General features: G+C 45.6%; 1 protein-coding gene across 6 annotated transcripts in view; it reads right to left on the minus strand.

Annotated features, from left to right (window-relative positions):
- The window catches only part of CEP152 (centrosomal protein 152), a 43,202-nt gene that overhangs the window by 15,540 nt on the left and 1,069 nt on the right, over nucleotides 1-26,593 (minus strand). For 4 of the 6 annotated variants that reach the window (XM_048481802.1, XM_048481798.1, XM_048481799.1 and 1 more), the window contains exons 3-18: nucleotides 24,834-25,139; nucleotides 23,326-23,491; nucleotides 21,337-21,477; nucleotides 18,759-18,898; nucleotides 16,506-16,706; nucleotides 15,229-15,376; nucleotides 10,916-11,007; nucleotides 9,668-9,828; nucleotides 9,254-9,449; nucleotides 8,044-8,172; nucleotides 6,863-6,990; nucleotides 6,180-6,308; nucleotides 5,937-6,072; nucleotides 4,657-4,848; nucleotides 2,684-2,959; nucleotides 1,343-1,474 (exon numbers count right to left, since the gene is read on the minus strand). In XM_048481802.1, coding sequence (XP_048337759.1) covers nucleotides 1,343-1,474; nucleotides 2,684-2,959; nucleotides 4,657-4,848; nucleotides 5,937-6,072; nucleotides 6,180-6,308; nucleotides 6,863-6,990; nucleotides 8,044-8,172; nucleotides 9,254-9,449; nucleotides 9,668-9,828; nucleotides 10,916-11,007; nucleotides 15,229-15,376; nucleotides 16,506-16,706; nucleotides 18,759-18,898; nucleotides 21,337-21,477; nucleotides 23,326-23,491; nucleotides 24,834-25,139 — 2,673 coding nt within the window. Of the gene's footprint in view, nucleotides 1-1,342; nucleotides 1,475-2,683; nucleotides 2,960-4,656; nucleotides 4,849-5,936; nucleotides 6,073-6,179; nucleotides 6,309-6,862; nucleotides 6,991-8,043; nucleotides 8,173-9,253; nucleotides 9,450-9,667; nucleotides 9,829-10,915; nucleotides 11,008-15,228; nucleotides 15,377-16,505; nucleotides 16,707-18,758; nucleotides 18,899-21,336; nucleotides 21,478-23,325; nucleotides 23,492-24,833; nucleotides 25,140-26,593 lie in introns of those variants that run through there. The other 2 variants (XM_048481801.1, XM_048481800.1) reach the window with 2 other exon arrangements.

A 26,593-nucleotide genomic window follows, 5' to 3' on the forward strand; every position in this document is an offset into this window, starting at 1 on the left:
GTAGCTGATATTCCTTGTCAATACCATCCTGGTGATTTCTCAGGACTTTTGCTCCCGATATGGTAGGTTATCACACAATGCCTTGGGACAGACAAAATGTTTTCCATCTCCCAAGGATGCTCAAGTTACCAGAAAATCCACAGGTTTGTGTGCTTCCACCTTAAGAACATAAGAACATAAGAACAAGCCAACTGGATCAGACCAGAGTCCATCTAGTCCAGCACTCTGCTACTCACAGTGGCCCACCAGGTGCCTTTGGGAGCTCACGTGCAGGATGTGAAAGCAATAACCTTCTGCTGCTGCTGCTCCCGAGCACCTGGTCTGCTAAGGCATTTGCAATCTCAGATCAAGGAGGATCAAGATTGTAGCCATAGATCGACTTCTCCTCCATAAATCTGTCCAAGCCCTTTTTAAAGCTATCCAGGTTAGTGGCCATCACCACCTCCTGTGGCAGCATATTCCAAACACCAATCACACCTTCTCCCCTCCCGCCGTTTGCCACCTTTTAGGAATTGCCAATAAAGACGCAATGAGCATTTGTTAACTGCAGCTTGTACCAAATCGTAGCTAGAAGCAAGACGGTGTTTTCTTTTAAACATCAGAGCAGACAAAAAGGCCAAACCTATACAGCTGCAGAACTGAAATCTATGTGTATGTGTGTGGGGGAGAATATCAAATCTTAAAGTTGAAGTACATCGGAGGGTTAGGTGGAGTGCTAGAAGAACGTTTCTGTTCTGCTAACTTTGCTCAGAAATGCATATCATGCTGCCAGAAATGCAATTTTATATTCGATTGATTTCGAATACCTTTAATGGCATATAAATAGTTTAAGATTAACATTGCAAGGTAATAGCAGCCTTTACAACTTCTGACGAGTTAAAATAACACCGTTTAAAAATTTAGCCACCGCTTCCAACAGCTCGTAGTTGTGGCTGTTTACAAGATATATAACCTTCTGTTTATCTGTAATGCCTTCACTTCCATGCAGGAAGTGCTTCTTCCTACCTATCTCGTAAAAAGGACAATTCAACAGCATATGAGATACTGTTTCCACAGAACCCATGCCACACGGGCATTTCCTTTCTTTATGTGGGATTCCAAGGTGGCGTCCAAGGCTAAGGGAAGAAGGCAGGGCATTACACCTAGCTAAGGTGATTGCTCTACACCACCGGGCCTCAACTAGGAGATAAAGGTACCGGGCTACAATTAATCTATCCACAGGTATTCCCAGAGAGATCAGGGGAACAGGTTTTATTAGCTTCCTCTAGCATCTGTTGAAACTCTGAAATTTTATATTAAAAAAGTCTTATTCTTCTGTCAGAATCAGGTCGGTTTCTGCTACCTGTTTGGCCGTGTTGACTTCGTGGTCCTTCTCCCATTTTTCCTGAGCGGCTTTCAGATGAGTTCTGTACTCCTCCAGCTCGGTCAGTTCCTGCAGCCACCTGGCACGAGCCTTGGTCAGGGCCAGCTCCACCTACAGAGGGTTACACGATGGCAAAGAAAGGGGGCACTTCAACCACTGTAGGATTGGAAGAACGGCTTCAAATCCAGCTCAATCAAGGTAAGTTGCCTATTCTGGTGTTTCGGGCTGCAAATCCTACAAGTTAACGTGAATCCTTCTGATGTCAATGGGATTTCAAGCTGCCTCACATGCAACTGGGCTGCCCCATTAGATATTAATAGCTGGGTAAGCAGCCTGTTGCGTGATGTCCCCGTGTTTTCAGCTCGGAATGAAGTATTAAAGTGCAGAAATTCAGACAGCTGCTTGCAGAACTGAGGCCCCTTCCACACATGCAGAATAATACACTTTCAATCCACTTTCACAACTGTTTGTGAGTGGATTCTGCTATTCCGCCCAGTAAAATCCAGCTGCAAAGTGCACTGGAAGTGGATTGAAAGTGCATTATTCTGCATGTGCGGAACGGGGAATCTATGAATACCTCTGAGTACTCAAACTCGACCTTTATTAGGCATTAAAAAAGAGTATGGTATGCACCAGATAGGGTTTATAGAATGATACAACTACTAAGAAAAACAGAAATCATTATACAGAAATCATACAGACATCATTAGTACAAGGAGGAAAGCCCAGAAAGTTATTTCAGGGTATTAACCAGGAAGTTGGCCACCAATTCCAATATCTTAGTGTCCTGATTATTCAGGAGATAGTTCAATTTGGAATTAGGAGAGAAAGGGGAATACCTCTGAGTAATCCCAGGCTAATTCACTGACCAAGACCCACGTTTCACTAAGTCAGTAGCAATCTCTCGGCCAAAAAAGCTTAAGACAAGAAATCGACTGAAACTTGTACATCTTGAATACTAATTGCCTTTTTATTTTAGTATATTCCCTTTCCTTTAAACTAGTGGTTCTCAACCTTCCTAAAGCCGCGACCCTTTAATACGGTTCCTCGTGTTGTGGTGATGGAGAACACTGATGCAGAGAGTCTTAGGCGACCCCTGTGAAAGGGTCGTTTGACCCCCAAAGGGGTCCTGACCCCAAAGTTGAGAACCACTGCTTTAAACCTTATCTATATACAATTGAAAGAATGCCATTAAAGGAAATCTGAATGTGTTCATAATATCCAAGACAAGCAATGACATAATATCCCAACTCTGACTGGTCTTGAACATACTTAAGGTTATTTTTTGGACACCGTCAATGCAACGCATCTACTTATTACCTGGCGGGCAATGTGCTCAGGGCGTCTCATTTCCAGACTTATTTCATGCTGTCTTAAGGCCTTCTCCTTTTCTTTCAGCACCTCCTGCAAAGACAGCGTTTGCTTCTCAACTTCCCTTGCCAACAGCTGGCTCAGTGTTTCGTCCATGATGGTCACCGGCTGGGTTTGGCTGCAGCAGTCTTTGAGTTCCACGACGGCTCTCTTGCTTCCTTCCACCGCTTGGTCCAGTCTACGCTGCCATTCTTCTTCAACTTTCCGAATAGCTTGGCCTACGGTCTAAACGTAACAGAAGACTTTTTTCAAAGGGGAGGTTGAGAAACGTGCGCAAGCAGAGGTACATCTTGCACGTATGTTACACTAGAAGAAGCGTTTTTCTCCGTCCCGACAGTGGGGGCTCTTCTGTCAATGGGAAAGCCTCTTGGGTCAAGAATAAAATATATTTTTCTCATCCTTCTTCCACACACCCCAGATCCTTTGGCCAGAAGAAAGGAGGTAGCCCGACAGATCTACAAGAGTCAACCCATAAACTTCCAAAATATTTATTTATTCATTTAGCCATCAAGTCACAGCTGATTTCCAGCAATCCCGTAGGGTTTTCAAGGCAAGAGACTTCAGAGGTGGGCCGGCCCAGCTAAGTGTCCAAGATCCAATGAGATCAGGTAGCCTAGACCCGTGGTGGTGAACCTATGGCACTCCAGATGTTCATGGACTACAATTCCCACCAGCCCCTGCAAGCATGGCCAATTGGGGCTGATGGGAATTATAGTCCATGAATATCTGGAGTGCCGTAGGTTCACCACCACTGGCCTAGACTATCCAGGTTCACAGTTCACAGCCTCAAATTAGCTGGAATTAAAGCTACATTATGAATGATTCATCTCCTAAAGCAGGGGTCTGCAACCTATCCAGGTTCACAGGTTCACAGCCTCAAATTAGCCAGGAGTAAAGCTACATTATGAATGATTCATCTCCTAAAGCAGGGGTCTGCAACCTGCAGCTCTCCAGATGTTCAATTGGCCATGCTGGCAGGGGCTGATGGGAATTGTAGTCCATGAACATCTGGAGAGCCGCAGGTTGCAGACCCCTGTCCTAAAGCAATTAAGTAAAATCTAAGTTTGGGTTTCTTTCTTTCTTTCTTTCTTTCTTTCTTTCTTTCTTTCTTTCTTTCTTTCTTTCTTTCTTTCTTTCTTTCTTTCTTTCTTTCTTTCTTTCTTTCTTTCTTTCTTTCTTTCTTTCTTTCTTTCTTTCTTTCTTTCTTTCTTTCTTTCTTTCTTTCTTAAACTTGTTATACCGCCCACCCCGAAGGGCTCTGGGCAGTTTACAACCAGATAAAACCCAATACAATATAAAACCATTTAAAATCAATACATTAATTAATGTTGGGAGTTGTATGACATTTTGGACTTTCTGATGAGCTGTAGAAATATCTCCTATGGTGGGCCTGCACCTGTGTGGGACTACATTGGGACTGCTTTGATAAATATGAATATATGTACTGTTCACGGCAGGAATCAACTGGCTGTTGTGGGTTTTTTGACCGTGTGGCCGTGGCCCGGTAGCCCCAGCTCCCAATGTTTCACCCTCATCGGTGGATGGCATCTTCAGTCATGGAGAGGAACGCATCTCAACATGACATGCCTCTGAAGACACCAGTCATCGACAAGGGGAACCACCAGGAGCCAAAACCAACAGACCATGGCTACGAAGTCAAAAAAAACCACAACCACCAACATGAAGCAAACCTATAGGTGCTACAGCACGAATAGTTCTCAGTTTAACACTGCAACTGTGCACGGAAATAAGGCCCTTCGAAACTGTGATGCTTACTTTAAAAAGGAAGGGGGGTGGGGGTGGAAATGACAATTTAACTTGCTAAAGTGATGAAAAGCCCACCACCCTGTGTTGGAATACCCAAAGTGCCCGCGGGTTCAAAAAGCTTTGGGACACTTGCGCCGGCATCACCCCCAGCGGACCTCTTTCCGTTCTGTTTCCCAACTTGCTTTGGCTCTTTCTACTTCATTCTCAACACGTCGCTTGACGTCAGTTTCTTTCTCTTCCTGCCACTGGGCCTTGGCCGCCAGGAGGGAATTCTTGTGCGCTTCTTCTAGCTCAGACTTCAAGACGTTCAAGGATTTTTCTTTTTCCTCCAGCAGTTGTTTCTTGATCTAGGCAAAAACAATTTTTTAACAGGACAGCTAAATAACACACTTGGACCACAAGAAGCCCTTAGGCCTCTTCCTCTGGACTGGCGTTCAATTCTTCGACACAGAACGAGGCACTGCAGGTTAAGGTTTTTTTAAACTGGTCTGATTAAAAATAGTACCTCGGCGTCCTGTTGCCATCATCTAAATCAGGGGTCTGCAACCTGTGGCTCTCCAGATGTTCGTGGACTACAATTCCCAATTGGCCATGCTGGCAGGGGCTGATGGGAATTGTAGTCCATGAACATCTGGAGAGCCACAGGTTACAGACCCCTGATCTAAATAATAAGAGGAGGAGTTTGGATTTATAACGAATCAGATCGCTAGTCCGTCAAGATCACTGTTGCTAATTAAGATTGCAGCAGCTTCCCAAGATATCAGGCAGAAAAGAGGAAAAAGAGTTTCTATTTACACTCCACTTTTCTCAACCTTAAGGAGTTTGAAAGCTGCTGACGAGCTCCTTTGCCTTCCTCTCTCTCCACAACCAACGCCTTTGTGAGGCAGGTGAGGCTGAGAGAGATCTGACAGAACTGTGACAAGTCAGCCAGCAGGCTTCATGTAGAGGAGCAGGGGAAATAAACCCAATTCTACAGATAAGAATCCACCACTTCATGTGGAAGAGTGGGAAATCAAAGCTGGTTATCTATATTAGGGTCCATTTCTCTTAACCACTACTACACACTGTGGTTGTTAGCAAATATATAAAAATAAGGTAACATGTTTGGGTCATCTTGGTAGTGCAGCAGGTGCACTCTAATCTGGAGAACTGGGTTTGATTCCACCTGAGTGGCGGAGGCTCATCTGGTAAACCAGGTGTGCTTCAGCACTCCTACATGCCTGCTGGGGGACCCTGGGTTAATAAGTTCTTTGGAACAGTCTCAGCCCCACCTACCTCACAAGGTGTTTGTTGTGGGGAGAGGAAGGGAAAGGAGCTTGTCAGCCACCTTCAGTCTCCTTACAGGAGAGAAAGGGGGGATATAAATCCAAACTCTTCTTCTCTAGTACAGCTTTTTAAAAATTTGTTTTTCAGAATTTTTTCTGCTGGCACTCACACTCTCTTCCTTCAGCTGTTGCTCTTGTTCAAACGTTCCCTTCAGGGTAGCCTCCTGATCATCTTTCTCTCTGCAGACTGAGATGTAACATTCCTTGACCGTCAGTATCTCTTTGTTCAGCTCGTCAATTTCAGCCCTGCGGTGACAAGAGGGGACATGTAAGCAGATGCTTTTCTAAAAGCCATAAAAAGCTCTAATGAGACTTGAGAACAATCTTACTTAATAGGGCAAAAACAAGCTCACTTTAACTGCGCAATGTTCTCGTCATAAGCCCGGGTGAGTTCTTCTTTCTCTACAGAATGCGCTTGCGTGAGCTCTTCACAATACTTCTTCTTTACGTCTTCATAATGCTGCCGATAGGTTCTCTCGTACCTACAGCGGGGAGACAGTTTTAAAACAAAATCTATTTCTGTGCCAATGGCAACGTACCCATTTAATAGATGGGATACCGAATCATTCGATAGGGTTAGGGTTAGTGAGGCCGGCCGCGGATTCCCCCTCCAGGATGCCCCTGTGTTGCGTGCTACTCCATCATTGGCACGCCCGATATAACATCAAATTAGCATTACTGTCCCCTCCCGGCCTTGGGATCGGGCGCCACACAATACGTCTGCTGCTATGTTTTTATGGTTTTATAGACTCTGTAAATTGCTTTTAATTTAACTTAACTTATTTATTGTGTATAATGTTGTCCTTGGCCTGTTGTGTGTAATGCTGTTGTGTAATGTTGCTGCCCAGAGCCCTTCAGGGATGGGGGGGGGGGGGGTTTAAAATCTAATTAATTAATGAGTCTGAAACTACGAACAGAAAGCTTATCCCAAATCAAGTGCAACTAGTTATCCGCCTCCGTCTCACTCGGGAGAAAGTGGCTAGTAGTCTTTACAAAGGGCACGTTCACTTTACTCTCCTGCCCCGGGACAGCTCACCTGTCAATTACTTGTTTGTCCCGATCAAAGTCCTGAACCATCTGCCTCATTTGACTACAAAGTTCCTGGTTGACTTTTTTCAGTTTCTCCTCGTTTTCTTCGAGTTCTTGGATGCGTGCACGCCGGCTCTGTTCAAACAGAAGTCAAAGACAGCGGTTGTTTTTTAAAAAAGCGACATCTGGTATTAAAAATAGCGTGTTCACAATTATCATCTCATCCCCTGCACTCTCACAGCATCCAAAAAATGACACCCTCGATCAGTGGTGGGATCCAAACAGTTTAATAATAGGTTCCGATGGTGGTGGGATTCAAACAGTGGCGCCGCCGCACATACGCACCTCCAGTCCCTATTGGGCAGGGAGGTCGCTTTAGTAACCCCTTCTTGGCACTCAGAAAAACATTAGTAACCACTTCTAGAGAAGCGGTGAGAACTGGTTGGATCCCACCTCTGCCCTCGATCCAGTTTCTTCTTCCTCTTCCCTATTGACATGTAGAATGCTATCTTCACCTACATTAATGGCAGTCAATTATACTGATGGTAAAAAAACACAATTCAAGTGACATCATAGCATTATGTTTTCCTGTACAGTTTTCATTGCCTTCGGTTTTCATCGGTTTCGGTTTTCATTGATTTTTTCAGTGAAAAATTTGTCTCCGTTTTTATCTATTTGCCTCGTTTTCATCGATTTGCAGTAAAGTGCAGGGGTTTGTGGAGAAAAATCACCCGGACAAAGCTGTTGCAGGCCGTGTCTGCAACTTCTTTAATGACAATGTCTTGCCCCATTTCAGACCAATCTTAAAGAGGCATCAGAAACAGACCTCTTTGGACAGCTTTCTGGTGCGACATTGGTCCACTGGCTTTGAAGCTGGTCCGAGTGTTATTGTTCGTTACTGTTTTCAATATTAAACACTGTGTTTGTTCACAAAAAAATGTGGTTTTGGTATGTTTTTTGGAGTGCCTAGAACGGATCAATTGGATTTACATTGACTCCTATGGAAAAGTTTGCCTCGGTTTTCATCGGTTTCGGTTCTCATCGATTCTTTTCGGACGGATGACCAATGAAAACCGAGGTTCCACTGTATGTTAAAGACGAGGGGGCGCAGGGATGCTACTTTCAGCTGAATCTTTGTGGTGTCCTTCAACTCAAGACAATGAAAACGAGAACACATTTAATGCCCACCTCCATCTCTTGCTGTGAAACTTGGATTTCCTTTTGGAGCCTCACAATTTCTTCTTCAAGATTATTCTCATTAGCACGTATATGAGACTGCAAGACATTCGATGGACTTTCTATATTTCTTCCTTTTGTCTGTCAAAAACGCACCAAAAAGAGGGCCCAGAAAATCATTAATACTACAAAACAAGTCTTTGCTGCACTGGTCATCAAGATGACCCAGTCCCGACCCAGGAAGCCTACAGAGAAGGAGGGGGAGAGTTTGGAGCAGCAGTGGCGTAGTGGTTAAGAGCAGGTGCATTCTAATCTGGAGGAACCGGGTTTGATTCCCCGCTCTGCCGCTTGAGCTGTGGGGACTTATCTGGGGAATTCAGATTAGCCTGTGCACTCCAACACATGCCAGCTGGGTGACCTTGGGCTAGCCACAGCTTTTCGGAGCTCTCTCAGCCCCACCCATCTCACAGGGTGTTTGTTGTGAGGGGGAAGGGAAAGGAGATTGTAAGCCCCTTTGAGTTTCCTACAGGAGATAAAGGGGGGGATATAAATCCAAACTCTTCTCTTCTTCTTCTGTAAGGAGACTCAAAGGAGCTTACAAACTCCTTTCCCTTCCTCTCCCCACAACAGACACCTTGGGAGGAAGGTGGGGCTGAGAGAGTTCAGAGACAACTGTGACTAGCCCAAGTTCACCCAGCAGGCATGCAGGAGTGTGGAAACAAATCTGGTTCACCGGATAAGACTCTGCTGCTCATGTGGAAGAGCAGGGAACCAAACTCGGTTCTCCAGATTAGGGTCCACCTGTTCTTAACAGCTATACCGTGTTGGCTCTCTAGACTAGGAAGACAGAGATCAAAATGGAGCTCAAAACGGCAGCTCTCAGCTTGCAGCAATAACCAGGTCCTGCCACGTGACTTCCCAAGCAAGGAAATTATCAAGTGGCAAATAAATTGCCCCTGAAACAGAACTGGACATTCCTTCCATGCAAACTTTTTTTAAAGTATCAAGGCAAATATTTTGGCTTGCTTACTCCAAAAGCTGTTTTCCAATAGAAGTTGAAATTACTGAGCTCAACATAATTACTGAGCACAACAATGTGGCTCATGTGCAGTCCAAGAATCTGAGGAAGAAGGGGGGAGTATTTTCTCCCCTGTGTTGTATTAAAACTGAAATCCTATCAATTTTTTTCCAAAAAACGCACAATGCTAACAAAACAACACACCTCTTGGCCGTTTGTTTTGACCAGCTGCTTCAGCTCTTCTATGGTCTTCTGGCACTCTTTGAGATTATTCTGCAGTTGAGAAACCCGGTCCCTCTTTGTTTTGTTCCCATTCAGTAAACGTTCCATTTCTGCCTTCAGCTCCAAGATGAGCTCATCTTTACAGAGTTCTTTCTCCGTTTCTTTATTCTGTGCATTGCTACCGAGCATGACCAAAACAGAAAGACAGAACAGTTCAGTTGCGTCAATGGTCTGTAAATACTGGGGAGAACTTTCCAGCTTTTGAACACCAGAAACTGTTTTAACTTCCTGACGGGGACACTAATGATTCTGCTGCAGCCAGTATGGTAACGAGGAAATGGTATGCTCTAGAGCACATGTCTTTTATTTTTCTAAATTTCACCAAAAAAAAATCACCTGTGAAGTCTGGTTTTGTTATTGACCTTCTTAATACCCAAATCCACATAAGAGTCAGTCATGTCTACGTTTAATTTTCCTCCTGGGTCACTGAGATATACGCCATGTTTTGCAGCGGATTCGTACAAAACTATTTCTTCTTTTAGGTCCTTCAGTTCTTCCTGGAGAGAAATTGTAAACACAGAATACATAATATCAAAAACAGGCAGGAAAAATCAAGTTTAAAAACAAGGAGTAGCAGTGGCGTAGTGGTTAAGAGCAGGTATACTCTAACCTGCAGGAACCGGGTTTGATTCCCCGCTCTGCCGCTTGAGCTGTGGAGGCTTATCTGGGGGGTTCAGATTAGCCTGTATACTCTAACACATGCCAGCTGGGTGACCTTGGGCTAGTCACAGCTCTTCGGAGCTCTCAGCCCCACCTACCCCACAGGGTGTTTGTTGTGAGCGGCGAAGGGTAAGGAGTTTGTAAGCCCCTTTGAGTCTCCTATGGGAGAAAAGGGGGGGATATAAATCCAACTCTTCTTCTTCGATTTCGATTTCAAACACCTTTAATGGCATATAAATAGTTTAACATTAACATTGCAAGATAATAACAGCCTTTACAACTTCTGACAAGTTAAAATAACACCATTTAAACATTTAGCCACCGCTTCCAACAGCTCGTAGTTGTAGCTGTTTAAAAGATATATAACCTTCTGTTTATCTGTAATGCCTTCACTTCCATGCAGGAAGAGGATTATGTGCTTCTTCCTACCTATCTCATAAAAAGGACAATCCAACAGCATATGAGATACTGTTTCCACAGAACCCATGCCACACGGCCATCCTCTTCTTCTTCTCTGCTTTGGCAACATACAATGCAGGTTGCATTAAAATATAAAAAATTACATACAAGCACAACAGGACCCCAAACCATACAGGCACAGCCCCAACCACTCAAAATTTAGCCCCCGGAAATCATTAATGTATCGGACCAATCCCAGGTTTGCATATCCATGTTAGCAGAGCTCAGAAGAACAGGGACAGAATCAAAGGTCTGCAGAAATAAAAGAGGCCCCAGAGGATACCCTGGAGAATGAAGCCCAAGTTTAAAGGACCAGCTCCTGGTCTGAGGACAACGTCCATTTGTTACAGGCATCTGCCCTGTGGATTCAGAGTCTCGTAATCTCAACTTCGGAGAAGAAAATGGATCACCCCGGCATTGACAGGAGGGCAAATGTTAAATTATGTACCAGGAAAATAAACCTACCTGCAGAGCCTTGTTCATTTCACTGCAAATCAGCTGAGCTGACTGGGCTTGCTGAAGCTGCAGCCGCAGCTGATTTGTCTCTTGCACCAAACCTGGAAAGAAAGAACCAGAGTTCAGCGTGAAGATACAGGCAGCGTTACGAATAAAAAGCAGGCCTCCGCTGAGTCCCAGCCACCTTGACTAAGCACCTCACCAGGGCAGCAGAAAACCAGGTTGCTTACCTGTAATCACTGGTTTTTAAGCAGCTGCCTGAGCAGTCACTCTGATGGGCTTTGTGCCTGCATAGAGCTCTTGCTAGAGCCATGAAACAGGTGCAAAGAGCCCCTCCCTTAAGGAACACAGTGACAACCCATGCATGCTCTAGAGAGCATAGGTGTCAAACTCAGGCCCTGCAGATGTTCATAGACTACCATTCCCAGCAGCCCCTGCTAGCATGGCCAATTGGCCCTGCTGGCATTGGGCTGATGGGAATCGTAGTCCATGAACACCCGGAGGACCTGAGTTTGACACCTATGCTCTAGAGCAAGGGTCTCAAAGCTATGGCCCTCCAGGTGGACTATAATTTCCATCTGCCCCTGCCAGCCTGACCAACAGGGAATTGTAGTCACTGAACATCTAGAGGACCATAACTTGGAGACCCTTGCTCTAGAGGAAGGAGTGGCAAGTTCAAGCAGATGAAAAGGAAGTGAGCAAGGGGGAACTCCACCCCCACCCCACCCCCTAAAAAACCACACACGGTTCACCATCACATTTTTTGGGGAGGGGCGTTTTGTGCCTATTTTGCAGCTCTAGACCAGGGTTCTTCAAACTATGCCCCCCCCCCAGATGTTCATGAACTACAATTCCCATCAGCCCTGCCACTTGGCCATGCTGGCAGGGGCTGATGGGAATTGCAGTCCACGAACATCTGGAGGGCCATAGTTTGAAGACCTCTGCTCTAGACGTTTCCAAATTCTAAGTCTGCACAGGTGCAAAGGTCCGATCAGTGCGATGCTCACTGACCACAAAGTAGTAACGGTAGATTTCTCTTTTACGGAGATGCCTGGAACAGAGCAGAACCACTTAAAACAGTAGAGGATGCAGACATTTTGAGTGCATATTAAATGGAAGGTTATTTTACGCTTGAGACTGTGGTGGCTTTATTGACTCTCATTTTCAAAGGGGCGGGGGGGGGGGGGGGGGCAAAGTAAACTAATTCCAAGCAAGACATACCAAATGTTTGCTTTTCTTCAGCTTGCCAGAAGGGAAAGGAAACTGCAAAACCAGGCCAGGATGGCAGGACGAATAAGGCTGGCTTGTTGCAAAGATCTTTTTTTAAGGTGTTTGAAAATGCACGCGGTTGCCTCTTTAATATCACTTACAAGAACTTCACAGTGTGTGCACAGTCAGCTGGAACATGTTCCAGTCCAGTATTGGCAGGCTGTGTGCGCCACTTCGGAATCGCCTTTCACACTCGCATCAACACTTATTTACTCTATTATGCACAATTAAGTTAAAAGCTTCCCTCTTGCATAACAGTCCACCCATCCTCCTTCAAGAGGCTTCTCTCCACTGACAGGCACCAAATTCTGGTCCATCTGCTGTTTCAGGTCGCTGCCTCAAGCGAAAATCCAGCCTGAAATCATTGCTATAATATGTAAGTTGGGGTGCTGTGTGGTTTCCGGGCTGTGTGGCCGTGTCCTAGCAGCATTCTCTCCTGACGTTTCGCCTGCATCTGTGGCTGGCCTCATCAGAGGATCTGATAGTAGGAAAGCAAGTGGAGTATATATCTGTGACTAACAATGAAGACAGCAAGGTCAATAGGTGAGCAAGGTCACCTATTTTCATTGCTATCTTCATTGTTAGTCACAGGTATATATACTCCACTTGCTTTTCTACTATCAGATCCTCTGAAGATGCCAGCAAGTGGAGTATATATCTGTGACTAACAATGAAGACAGCAAGGTCAATAGGTGAGCAAGGTCACCTATTTTCATTGCTATCTTCATTGTTAGTCACAGGTATATATACTCCACTTGCTTTTCTACTATCAGATCCTCTGAAGATGCCAGCCACAGATGCAGGCGAAGCGTCAGGAGAGAATGCTGCTAGAACACGGCCATACAGCCTGGATACCACACGGCACCCTAGTGATTCCGGCCGTGAAAGCCTTCGACAATACAATATATAAGTTAGCTGGAATAATTTAGATGAACAATTTCCAAGAACATTTCACACTGGTAGTTGTGCCGAGCTGACTTGCAAAGGAATCCACGCACTTGTTCCCGAAGCTCCCAAGATGCTCAGAATTTGTATGCAATCCTGACTCAGGCCCCGTCCGCACATGCAGAATGATACACTTTCGATGCACTTTTGATGTACTTTGCAGCTGGATTTTACGGTGCGGAACAGCAAAATCCACTTGCAAACAACTGTGAAAGTGGACTGAAAGGGCATTATTCTGCAGGTGCGGAAGGGCCCCGAGTCTGTTGAGCACACCAGCAGAGACCACATATCATGCCCTCTGTAGATGGGCACAGCAACGAGAACAACCTGCCACGGCTGATCTGTTTTAGCCACCAGCAAACCCCAGTTAGATTCAGAAATAATTTAGAATTCATAAACCACTATTGGAGTACAAAAATAAATTAAAATTCATTGAACAGTAAAATCAGCAAGGGATAAAAAGAGGGATTAATAGCTGTAACAGCTTAGCCGTTTAGTTCCAGTTTTTAGACAATCCTTGGTTTTTGGTACCAATGAAGGAAATTGAGCAGAGCGGGGAAAAACTGGGTCCTTATCTGATAAAGAGTAGGAAAAGGTCTTTTCTGAAGAAAAGTTCAAAAAGGATATCGAAGAGATGGAAAAGCAGAGAAGGGCAACGAGGATGATTGAGGGACTGGAGCACCTTCCTTATGAGGAGAGGCTGCAGCGTTTGGGACTCTTTAGTTTGGAGAGGAGACGTCTGAGGGGGGATATGATTGAAGTTTATAAAATGATGCATGGGGTAGAAAATGTTAACAGAGAGAAATGTTTCTCTCTTTCTCACAATACTAGAACCAGGGGGCATGCATTGAAAATACTGGGGGGGAGGGGATTAGGACTAATAAAAGGAAACATTTCTTCACACAACGTATGATTGGTGTTTGGAATATGCCGCCACAGGAGGTGGTGATGGCTGCTAACCTGGATAGCTTTAAAAAGGGCTTGGACAGATTGATGGAAAAGAAGTCGATCTCAGGCTACCAATTTTGATCCTCCTTGATCTGAGATTGCAAATGCCTTAGAAGACCAGGTGCTCAGGAGCAGCAGCAGCAGCAGGCCATTGCTTTCACCTCCTGCAGGTGAGCTCCCAAAGGCATCTGGTGGGCCACTGTGAGTAGCAGAGTGCTGGACTAGATGGACTCTGATCTGATCCAGCAGGCTCTTTCTTAAGTTCTTATGTTGCTTCTTTTTATTTTGGGTTGTTTTAACTTGTATCAGCAGGGTGATTAATTTCTCTCGCAGATCCAAATGAAGCTGGCAGCCCAACAGCCTGTGGGAGATAGAATTTGGCATATTTCCCCCACATACGCAGAGTCATTTGGAATACAAAACATGAAGAAATCTTCCAGAAAGAACAGAATATGGGAAAGAACTCAATCTGGCCATCACAAAGGCACATTTGTGGGAAGGTAGTTCAAGAGCTGATAATAGGATAAATTGGTGTTGTGGTTGAACTGAATACCTAAAAGGGGGGGGGGGGGGGATGACACAAATTTTCAGTTGAGGAAATAGTGTTGCTATTTCAAGGTCACAAAATCTTTGAGTTACTGTCCTCAATAGGCTGAATTGGTCTGAACCAAGTAGTCAAGATTAATGCCAGTAGATCTGAACATATGAAGAATTTTTCTGTTCCAGCTAAAAAGTACATTCAGACAATTTTCAACGGTAATTGTGCAGGCTTTGGTTTCCACAAAGGATTAATTTCTGCACAAATGGCAGAATAACTAACTCAGCTAGGTTTGGAATTCGGTCAGCATGGAGAACTTAAAAAAAACATTTTTAAGGGAGGGTTTTAAAACACTGCTGCTAAATACAGTGAAGTTCTTCACGCATGTTTCTTAGAGGTGCCATTATGATACTTAGAGCAAAATGTTCCTTATTCTGAGGGGAAAAAAATAAAAGGGTCCTTCCAAAGCAATCCTAACCAGAGTAGCACGAGAGAAATCCGCTAATGGACTTAGGAGGCAATTCTGCTTACGGCTGCAGTGCAAAGGACTTTCTCAAGCAAAGAGACGCCCCCCCTCCCCCCCACAAAAAAAAAAGAAAAGAAAAAAGAGAAGACGTCAAACCTGTTTGCAGTAGGTTTGCACACTGGTTTTGGCTTTCTTCTAGGCTTCTTGAGAGCTGGTTGATTATTGCATTTTTTTCTAACTTGCTTTCTTCTAGGTTTCTTTCAAGCTGTTTCAGGTGTGCTCTTAGATGACAGCAGAGTTCTGTCTGATAAAAGATATCACAGCTCTTACATCTCTGTCAGTGTACAGACAGCCTTGGTAACTATATGAAACAGCAAAGAATCACATTTTTCTACATATATAAGATGCCAGCCGCAGATGCAGGCGAAACGTCAGGAGAAAATGCTGCCAGAACACGGCCATACAGCCCAGAAACCACACAGCACCCCAGTGATTCCGGCCGTGAAAGCCTTCGACTAAACAGTGCTTGTTTCTTTAAGCAAAGTTTTAGGATCTGACATACAATTGCAAGGTCATCTTGGGGAAGTAGCCACACAAGAGGTTTACCGCAAAACATAAACCCAAGCCAAAGTCAACACAGGGGCACAAAACAAAATTTTGCCCTTTTTAAAGACAGATCACCGACAGTAACAATACAGGTACAGGGCACGCCCATTTTGTTTGAGGAACTGACTCTCATTTTATGTTTGTCCACACTTTTTCCCCACATGGCCTTTGAGACAAAAAAAAATCTATAGTTTTACATGATCATCAACCTACTCTCTCACCAGATCTGATGTTTGTTAAGCATTTCTAATCAACTGGAACAGGTCCAGAGGAGGGCAACCAAAATGGTAAAAGGTCTGGAATCCATGCCCTACGTGGAGAGACTTAGGGAGCTGGGGATGTTTCGTTTGGTGAAGAGAGGTCAAGAGGGGACATGATAGCCATGTTATTGGATATTGGAAGGGATGTCATGTTGGTGAGGGAGCAAGCTTGTTTTCTGTGGCCCCAGATACTAGGACCAGGAGTAATGGGATCAAGGTGAAGGAAAAGAGATTCCACCTAAACATCAGGAAAAACTTCCTGACAGTAAGGACTGTTTGACAGTGGAGTGCACTACCTTGGAGTGTGGTGGAGTCTCCTCCTTCGGAGGTTTTTAAACAGAGGCTGGATGGCCATCTGTCAGCAGTGTTTTGATTGTGTGTTCCTGCATGGCAGGGGGATTGGACTTGATGGCCCTGGGGATCTCTTCCAACGCTATGATTCTATGACTACAAAGTGAGTGAAAGCAACAAAATCAAGGAGCTACTACAACAATGAAACGGACATGCCAACTTTGCAAGTGGACAGGCCTCCCTTAACCGTCTCCATATTATAAGCCCCAGCCTGACCTGCTCTTGCAGCTCTGTGGCCCTGGCATCCAGTTTCCCCTGCAACGACAAGACCTGCTCTTCGTACTTCTGCTTCAGGGCAGCGACAATCCCCTCATGCTGTTCTCTGGCGCGCTGAAGAGCATCGGAGCGCCGGAGTTCCAGGAGATGCTGCTGCGCGCTTTCCATGGCAGTCTCTGCTACCTTGGCTTGTTTGATGAGCTACCAAAAGATTTTTTGGAAAAAGAAGGATGCCCAATTATAACACATTCGCTTAACGCGTGCAGTTAGCAACAGTACGATGGAGATGTTCTGATCTGGTGCCAGAGGAAAGGGGGGAAAAACATTATTTCCCTTTGCATTATTTCCATAACAGACAGTGGGCGAAGGAGGTGATTTCCCCAGACCAGGGGTCTGCAACCTGCGGCTCTCCAGATGTTCATGGACTACAATTCTGGCCATGCCGGCAGGGGCTGATGGGATTTGTAGTCCATGAACATCTGGAGAGCCACAGGTTGCAGACTCCTGCCCCAGAATGTGAAGGGTGTGGGTCGCCCTGCAATGCAATTCTGCCAAGCTCCACGTCCAAATTCTTTCTCCCAGGCACCCAGGGATTGATTGATTGATTGACTGATTGATTTATTCATTCATTCTTTAGACTTTTATACTGCCCTATCCCCGAGGGGCTCCGGGCGGTGTACAACATGTAAACATAGTACAATCATAAGATGGCTAAAAACCTTTAAAAGCAGCGATAAAAGCAATAAGAGCTGAGTATAATAGATATAATAAATACAAGTATAAATATAAGTGGCGTCCAGCAGCTCCATTTTCAAAGTCCTCTCCCCAAGAGGGAGGGATGGCGAGTCCCATTAGGTGACAAACGGCCCAGATGTAAGGGGTCAAAAGGGGGGGGCACCATCAGCAGCCGGTTCCTCCAAAAGCCCGGTGGAACAGCTCCTTCCGTTTTAGCAGGCCCTGCGTGAACTCACCAAGCAACTCAAGAGGGCCCAGATACAGCTGGGAGGGAGAGCTGCGTCCATCGAGACCGGGGCCAGAGCCGTAAAGGCCCTGGCCCGCGTGGAGGCCAGCCGCATCATCGAAGGGCCAGGAACCACCAGTAGGTTGGCCTCAACTGATCGAAGCGGCCGTACAGGGAAATATGGGGTGATGCGGTCTTGATGAGGCCGAGTGGTAAGTGCCAGAAAAAAAGGAAGGCAAGAATGTAAAGCCATGCTACACAGTTAGTGAGGCCTCTTTCGCACCCATGTCCCTGGTGGGTGGCTGCCATGGCCCTTCCCAGCCGTGAGATATGGCACAGGACACCGTGTCAGCATCCCTGCCACTGGCGCAGCGGGGGCAGTCTGGGGGAGGAGCTGAGATTACTTGGCTCCTCCCCAGCCCATGGCCCAGCTGCCTCAGTGGCAGGGGCTGCAGACTTACACCACCACAAAGGTGGCATAATGCTATTCAGCCCCTTGGGGGCTCCCTGGTGGCGGGGAGGCTTTGTGGCATTTTAAGTCTTCTTACACTGCCTTGTGTTTTTTTTCAATAGTCATTGAAAAATTCCTTGTGGAAAAATTCCTTGCGGCTGGCGGGCTTTTCATGCACACAACTCTACTTGGGACTCTACCACAGACCGTATATGTCAGTGGTGGCGAACCTATGGCATGGGTGTCAGAGGTGGCACTCAGAGCCCTCTCTGCGGGCACGCACAAACATAGTGCCCCCCCCCCCCCATATCTAGACTGGCCTGGGCCGCTGGGCTCGATTGTTAGCATTAAACCTAAGACCTAGTTTTGGGGCAGCAGTGTAGGTAACCCTGTTAAGCACTGTTAAACCCCACTGATTTTCATGCGAAGAACTAAAGCGCGATCCTTTACCTGGGAGTAAGCTCGGTTGCTGGCAATGGGGCTTGCTTCTGAGTAAACCCTCCTGGGGTCGTGATTCACCCGTTGGAAGAGTTGCACGATTGCTTCTAAGCAGAGCCACTGACTACCACCAAGCTTACTCCTGAGTAATGCATGACTCTGAGCCAACCGTTTTTTCTAAACTAAAACCTCAGTATTCAGGTTAAATTGCCGTGTTGGCACTTTGCGATAAATAAGTGGGTTTTGGGTTGCAGTTTGGGCATTCGGTCTCGAAAAGGTTCGCCATCACTGGTATATGTTCTCCAGTGACCTTCACAGGTGATTTGAAGGCAGCCTGCAAGCTATCTCACACAGTGACTATTGAAAGGATTTCTAGCACAAGTTTAAAATATAGTGACGGTACCTTCTCCTCATTGGCAGCTAGAGTTTGGATCTGTGCTTCAAGAGCTTTTATTTGGGCTTCAAGCTGGACTTCCTTTTCTTTGCTGTTTTGATGAAGTTGTTGACTTTCCTGGAGACTAAGGCACATGCCATCCTTTTCGTCTTTAAAAACAAAAGAAATATTTAAGATATAAAAAGTGTTGTGATGCAAAGGGAAAGGCTACAGTATCAATATGAAAGACAGAAGACAGTTTCCAATTCTGTTGGTGTGCTTCTGGATTTTAACTACATAAATGCCACTTAACAGATGCAAATCAGCAAGCGGTCGATAAAATGCTCACATATTCAATGGCTTACAGGGAGCAAGGAAAGATTCACATTTTCTTAAACCAAATTAAAGAACATAAAATCAGAATTCAAATCCTGCACCAGATTAGCACACCGTTTAATGTGACTGAAGATGTTTAAAATCACTAAAAAAACTGCCCAAGAGTTCTCCTCCAAGATGTTAAACATCGAGTAAAGAAGATGTGTTTATATTTACTCATTACTCCTCTTCCTGAATGTAGTTATTTCCCAGTTTTATAAAATAGTGCTAAACTAGAGTCTGCAGCAAGACTATTGGTGCAAGAGCATCTTTGGATTTTTATTTTCAGCCCAAACAAAGCCTAACTCAGTATGTCCAGCAATCGAGTGTGTTGTGGGTTTTCTGGGTTGTGTGGCCATGTTCCAGTAGCATTTTCTCCTGACGTTTTGCCTGCATCTACTGGAACACGGCCACACAACCCAGAAAACCCACAACACACCAGTGATTCCGGCCGTGAAAGCCTTCGACAATACATTGAACAGCAATCCTTCCTTAAGGGGAAAACAGAGGCTGCATTCACAGAACATTCTATACTAGTGTGATTTGTTCAAGCCCCACTCTAATTCTACTCCATTCTCTATTCTTCAAAGAAAGGGTACGTAAGGAGCCAACAGGAGACGCAAGTTGAATTTTACTTTACTGTCCACATGTACCAGACCGTGGACGAATGAGGTCTTTCATGATTTACCTCCCAAGTCTGTATCTTTGCAGACCAAGAAAAACTAAGCACAGAGTCTATTTTGCTTCAGAAAGGACATCGCTAACTGAATCCAGCCCGCTCTGTTGCAACATAAAGGCTGGCTTAAAAAGATGATGCTCGCAAAAAAGATGAGCTCAAGTCGCCCAGCTGCTGGGGTCACCCTACAGATCAGGAGAGCTGAGTGAAAGCAACTGGGACATGGACACATAAAAACACTATGCTCTGTTCAGACTGTCCGCATAATGAGGAACAATGCATGTATTTGGTTGTTGTGGGCTTTCTGGGCTCTGTGGCCGTGGTCTGGTAGATATTCTTCCAAACGTTTCACCTGCATTGCCCATCTCTAGTCTCCTGGTACCTTACCTATCCAAGAATTCTCAAAAATGATGAACAGAGGCTCTGATTTTATATCAGCAAATTCCTTTAGTTCACTCTGATGCTCTTCATTGGCCTTGAGGACATGGTTTCATTTAAAGAAGCTAGGGCCGTTTCCGCATGGCCACGATCGGGGGGTGCATCGGTGTATACGACACCGATGCACCACCCCCCCCGGACCGTTCGCACGAACAGTCCCGGTAGGGGCGGGGAAGACGGTGTAGCGCTGCGCCGTCGCCTGAACACCTTACCTTCCTGCCGACCTTCCGGCGCATCGCCCAGGCCAGGGGACACGCCCCCCTGCCCTGCGCGACAGCTCTGGAGTCGCAGGGCAGGGGGGGCATGTCCCCAGGCCTGGACAATGCGCTGGAAGGTCGGAGGGAAGGTAAGGCATTTGGGTAAGGGGAGGATGGCGCCTTCCAGCTGCTGCTGTTTGCACAGCAGCAGTTGGAAGCCGCTGTTTTTGAAATACCTCGCCCAGGGAGTGAGGTTCGGAAACAGCAGCTTCGCGCCACTTGGGGGTTGCGAGGCCGCCACTGTTGCGATGCAGCAGCCGTGCGAACCCCTCCCCAGGGAAGCTGTTTTTAGCGTCCCTGGGTCGCTGTATTCCACCTGTGCAGAAACAGCCTAGGTGTTTATGTACCACCCCTATGGTTACCCTAGGCTACAATTCCATCTCTTTATTATGTGTTTCCTTTTTGCCAGCTTGAACCCCATTTCCCAACAAGATACAAAAAAGGCAAAGTAGGCATAGAGCTGGTTGTGGTAGGTTTTCCGGGCTGTGTGACCCTGGTCTGGTAGATCTTGTTCCTGACATTTTGCCTGCATCTGTGGCTGGCATCTTCAGAGGTGTATCACAGAGGGAAGTCTGTTACACACTGTGTCCAGGACACAGTGTACAACAGACTTCTCTCCGTGATACACCTCTGAAGATGCCAGCCACAGGTGCAGCCACACAAGATGCCGGCCACAGATGCAGGCGAAACGTTAGGAACAAGATCCACCAGACCACGGCCACACAGACCGGAACGCCCACAACCACCAGTTGAGTCCAGCCGTGAAAGCCTCTGACAATACAATGCTCGTCTTTATTTCCACTGGGCCTAAAACGCAAGTGGAGCAAAAGCACTCTCCACAGCCCCTCCAACACAGATTTACCTTTGACAATGGAAAGCTGATGGGACAGATACCTAATCTGCTGTGCTCTCTCTTCCAGTTGTTTGCGAAGTTCCTCCAGCTGCCGCTCTCTCGCCTTGTTGAGGACCTGAAGCTGGAGAATCTGCACATTGTCTGGAGCGTCTGCGGATTCAAGGGACAGTTCCGGTTCATATATATACAGTGGAACCTCGGTTTTCGTTTGTAATCCGTCCGAAAAGAATCGATGAAAACCAAGGCAAACTTTTCCATAGGAATCAATGTAAATCCAATTAATCCGTTCTAGGCACTCCAAAAAACATACCAAAAACACATATTTTTTTTTGGTGAATAAACATAGTGTTTAATGCTGAAAACAGTAACAAACAATAACACTCGGACCAGCTTCAGAGCCAGTGGATCAATGTTGCACCAGAAAGCTGTCCCAAGAGGTCTCTTTCTGACGCCTCTTTAAGATTTGTCTGAAATGCGGCTGCTGCAAGTCTTCAGACACGGCCTGCAACAGCTTTGTCTGGGTGATTTTTCTCCACAACCCCCTGCACCTTACTGCAAATCGATGAAAACTGAGGCAAATCCATGAAAACCGAGACAAACTGTTCACTGAAAAAATCGATGAAAACTGAAACCGATGAAAACTGAAGGCAATGAAAACCGAGGTTCCACTGTACTGCCAGTTAAAAATGACAGTCACAGAAATGAATGGGGCCCTGAACAGCCTACATTAGTGCCACATTTCCACACACACATATAACACAAATTGCCAGGATGCCATTCCTACGGGGGGAAGCTGTGGGGAGGAGCTTTGCTTTTGCTTTACAGGTGCTTTGCAGGTGCTTATCTGAATCCTGCCCTTGAAGTTCTGTGGTTGAATCTGACTCTCAGGCTGGGCTCTTACAGTTACTTAGGTTCACATGGGGGGTGGGGGGGTGGGGATTGCTGCATTATATTATCAACAGTTTTGGAACCTTCTCGTCTTTTGCTGCTACTCTTCTGTCGTGAATAGAATCCTTGACCCCGTCAAGTGAGTCGTTCTATGAACTGGGAGTTTGACACAAATAGACCCCCCCCCCCCCCCCCAAAAAAAAAACCCCTCAAGTTTTCAACCCTGATCAAATGCAATGCCAGTCAAACGGCCTTCCTCGGCGGACAAAAACTAAACAAGTCTAAGTTCCGAACGTTAAATATTAATTTTTTTTCAGATCTTCATGACTGTAGTGAAATGTATAGCAGGATTAATTATAAAGAACACCAGGTCTGCTTTGTATATTATAGGCTTCAACATATTTCATGCTGACATGTTGTATATCTTACTCGGAAAATAAAAAATGTTCTGTTTCATCCTGCTGTAGAAATATTTAACATAATATCATAGTCATAATGATCCCAAAATAATAATAAGAGTTTGGATTTATATTCCCCCTTTCTGTCCTGTGAGGAGACTCAAAGGGGCTTACAAATGCCTTTCCCCTCCCCCCCCCCCCACAACAAACACCCTGTGAGGTGGGTGGGGCTGAGACAGCTCTGAAGAACTGTGACTAGCCCAAGGTCACCCAGCTGGCATGTGTTGGGAGTGCACAAGCTAATCTAGTTCACTAGATAAGCCTCCACAGGTCAAGTGGCACAGCAGGGAATCAAACCCGGTTTTCCGGATTAGAGTGCACCTGCCCTTAACCACTACACCTCGCTGGCTCAAATATGAGGTTTCGAATAAGCGTTAAGGGTGCCATAACTAGCAAAGCATGCTGCCTTCTGGGAAATCAGCTACTTTGCTGGTTGATCTCTGGAATTAAGCAAATACCTACATCCCCATTTCTGTTAATTCTGTTTGAATACAGCTCTCACACCAATAGTTACAAGAATGTTGTCAAGAACAACATTTGCACACTCTGCACCAGATTCAGCTCTCTTCTGACATGTCCATTTATATCAACACTCAATTTAGGAAACCAATTTCACTTCAGCTTTTACAGCAAACTAAGCCCCACTACTTACTCTCTCCAGTCCCCAGAAATTCCTGCTGCAAGTCTTCAAATGCCTCATTTCTTCTCGCGGCATCTGGAGAAACAGCGACCGGCCTCTGGATGTTATTCTGGTAGGGTTTATATATCACTTTGTAAGTCTCCGCAGACTGGCTGTTAGGGGGCTCAGAAGTGCTGAACTACAAACGCAACAACACACAAACAAAAGAATTATTTTATATCCAGCTTTTCCTTGTGACTCAGGACAGGCGCGGCTTCTTACAACTTGTTCTGCATCTGAGTTCTGCAAACACAAAATATGCATGTACCATACGAACATAAAAATAAGCCTGCTGGATCAGACCAGAGTCCATCTAGTCCAGCACTCTGCTACTCGCAGGGCTGTAGCATATATATATATATATACATAAAGAAAAAAAAAAAAAAAGCCCACCTCACAGCCTCCTGAGCCTGCCACGGTGAGGTGAAAGCAATGGCCTTCTGCGGTTTTTGCTCCTGAGCACCTGGACTGTTAAGGCATTTGCAATCTCAGATCAAGGAGGATCAAGATTAGTAGCCAGTGATCGACTTCTCCTCCATAAATCTATCCAAGCCCCTTTTAAAGCTATCTAGGTTAGTGGCCATCACCACCTCCTGTGGCAGCATATTCCAAACACCAATCACGCGTTGCGTGAAGAAAAGTTTCCTTTTATTAGTCGTAATCCTTCCCCTCAGTATTTTCAATGTATGACCCTGGTTTTAGTATTGTGACAAAGAGAAAAATTTCTCTCTGTTAACATTTTCTACCATGCAGCTAAGGATAAATCTGTGTATAACCTTCACTTTTCCCCTTCAAATATACTGCCCAGATATTCATGTGTTTGCCCTCGTTTGTTTAAAGGAGAAAGTATCGATAATTAAGCATCAAAGTATTTCCAACCTGCCTTTTCTTGCAACTCAAGACAGCTTGCAAATCATAATTAAAAACGTCACAATTTTAAAAAATCAATGTTCATGAATGCTTTGAGGAACAGACAGATAATTATGCATCCAGCTATTTATATCCTGACTTGTTACATGCATCAAGAAAGATTGTGAACCATAATTAAAAAACACAGCAATAAAAAAAATCAACACAACAAGATGCCCAAATAATCACCCTCTACCCAAACTCTACCCAAAAGATATTGGCAGTTTATTTTAAAAAGCCCTAAGAAACAGAATGGCCTTAAAATGCTTCCTCGGCCAATTTCCAAAGACGGTTTCCATTCCCCTAATGCACAGGTGTCAAATTCGCGGCCCTCCAGAAGTTATGGACTACAGTTCCCATCATCCCCTGTCAGCATCATGCTGGCAGGGGATGTTGGGAACTGTAGTCCATAACATCTGGAGGGCCGCGAATTTGACACCTGTGCCCTAATGCCTGCCTTGTCCGTGACATATGACAAGCATGTATTCTGTATTTTGATGACAGGACTGAAATAACAGAATTTATCACCATCCTTTCAGCATTTCACAGTTTCATCACTGACCCACACACACCTTGATATCTCCAAAGTTTGCTGTTTTGTGCTGGTTACTGAATTCCTGCTGGTGGCCATTCGTGTACGGTGGTCTAAAGTTTTCTGGAAGATGGTATGCGTTGTCCTGGGGGTAGCGGTTTGGGGCTCGACAGCTGTCTCTTCCAACAAACCCATCATCCGACCCATCGTCACTAGCCCTGCCGGAGATCTCGTACATGTTTCTTTCCTCGTCCCCAGTGCAATGGACTGGCCACTCAGTGGGATGCACTTCGCCTTGATGGTCGCTTTGATCGTACAGGAAACGTTCAGCATACAAGTTTGGACCCTGTTTGTAGCCAAGGGAACAGTTGAGCAAGCACTACTCAGTGTTAGTCCTTTCCCAGTAGACCGAAGCATTAATAAAAAAAATCTTCAAACATATTGAAAATGCCGGAAGGAATGGCGCACACCTGGCTTAGAGAGTGCAGTGGTTAAGAGCAGGTGGATTCTAATCTGGAGAACTGGGTTTGATTCCCCACTCCTCCACCTGAGTGGCAGAGGTTTATCTGGTGAACCAGATGTGTTTCCGCACTCCTGCATTCCTGCTGCGTGACCTTGGGCTAGTCACAGTTCTTTGGAGCTCTCTCAGCCCCGCCCACCTCGCAAGGTGTCTGTTGGGGGGGGAGGAAGGGAAAGGAGCTTGTGAGCCACCTTGAGTCTCCTTACAGAAGAAAAAGGCAGAGTATCAATCCAAACTCTCCTTCTTCTTAAAAAATTAAGTCAGGCTAGCTAGTATGCCCTTTTCAAGAGCCACAAGGAATCCACATGATAGTTCCATTACCTGCCTGAGACCGTTACAAAATAATTATGATTGAGAGCAGCACTGGTCTCTTCTGCAAAGGGCTTAGTGTAAGAGCTTTATTATTTTAGTACATCGAGGAAAATGATGTCCGCATGACGAAGGTTGCTGGGGAAAACATGAAACCAATGGGTCTGAACCTTTTGCTAAGGAGCAGCAGTGGCGTAGGAGGTAAAGAGCTCATGTATCTAATCTGGAGGAACTGGGTTTGATTCCCCGCTCTGCCGCCTGAGCTGTGGAGGCTTATCTGGGGAATTCAGATTAGCCTGTGCACTCCCACACACGCCAGCTGGGTGACCTTGGGCTAGTCACAGCTTCTCGGAGCTCAGCCCCACCTACCTCACAGGGTGTTTGCTGTGAGGGGGGAAGGGCAAGGAGATTGTAAGCCCCTTTGAGTCTCCTGCAGGAGAGAAAGGGGGGATATAAATCCAAACTCTTCTGCTAAGTGAGTCCTCTGTATTCTCAATGTCAGTCTTGTCTACTCTGGATGGAAGCTGATCAGCAGGCTCTCAAACACTTGGCCCTTTTAACGGAAGCCGAGGATTGAACCTGGGACCTTCCGCACGTGAAGCGGATGCTCTGCTGCTAAGCCAAAGCCCCTTGGCAAGATTTAAAAATCGGGGTGGGGGAGTGGGGAGGAAAGAGTAGAGGAGTCAACGATTGCACAGAGAGCTGGAAACGGAAGTAAAAGGAGAAAAAGCCAAAGGAGTCAAGGAAGGGCAGAACAAAGCAAGACGCAGGAAGAGTTTAGGGTCCAATTAACGAAAAGACAATGAAAAAGGCAAACCGAAGCAGCTTGAAGCAGAGACCTGTAGAAACAGGAGGGCCGGATTTCAGAGAAGGTATCGGCTTTTTGTGACTACAGACGACTGGGCATTTCCTCATACAAACTGCTAATAAGTATTTGCATCCAGCTCACTAGTAGGCAGAAAAAGAAGAAG

This window comes from Sphaerodactylus townsendi, linkage group LG17, assembly GCF_021028975.2.
Source record: "Sphaerodactylus townsendi isolate TG3544 linkage group LG17, MPM_Stown_v2.3, whole genome shotgun sequence".
Classification (NCBI taxonomy): domain Eukaryota; kingdom Metazoa; phylum Chordata; class Lepidosauria; order Squamata; family Sphaerodactylidae; genus Sphaerodactylus; species Sphaerodactylus townsendi.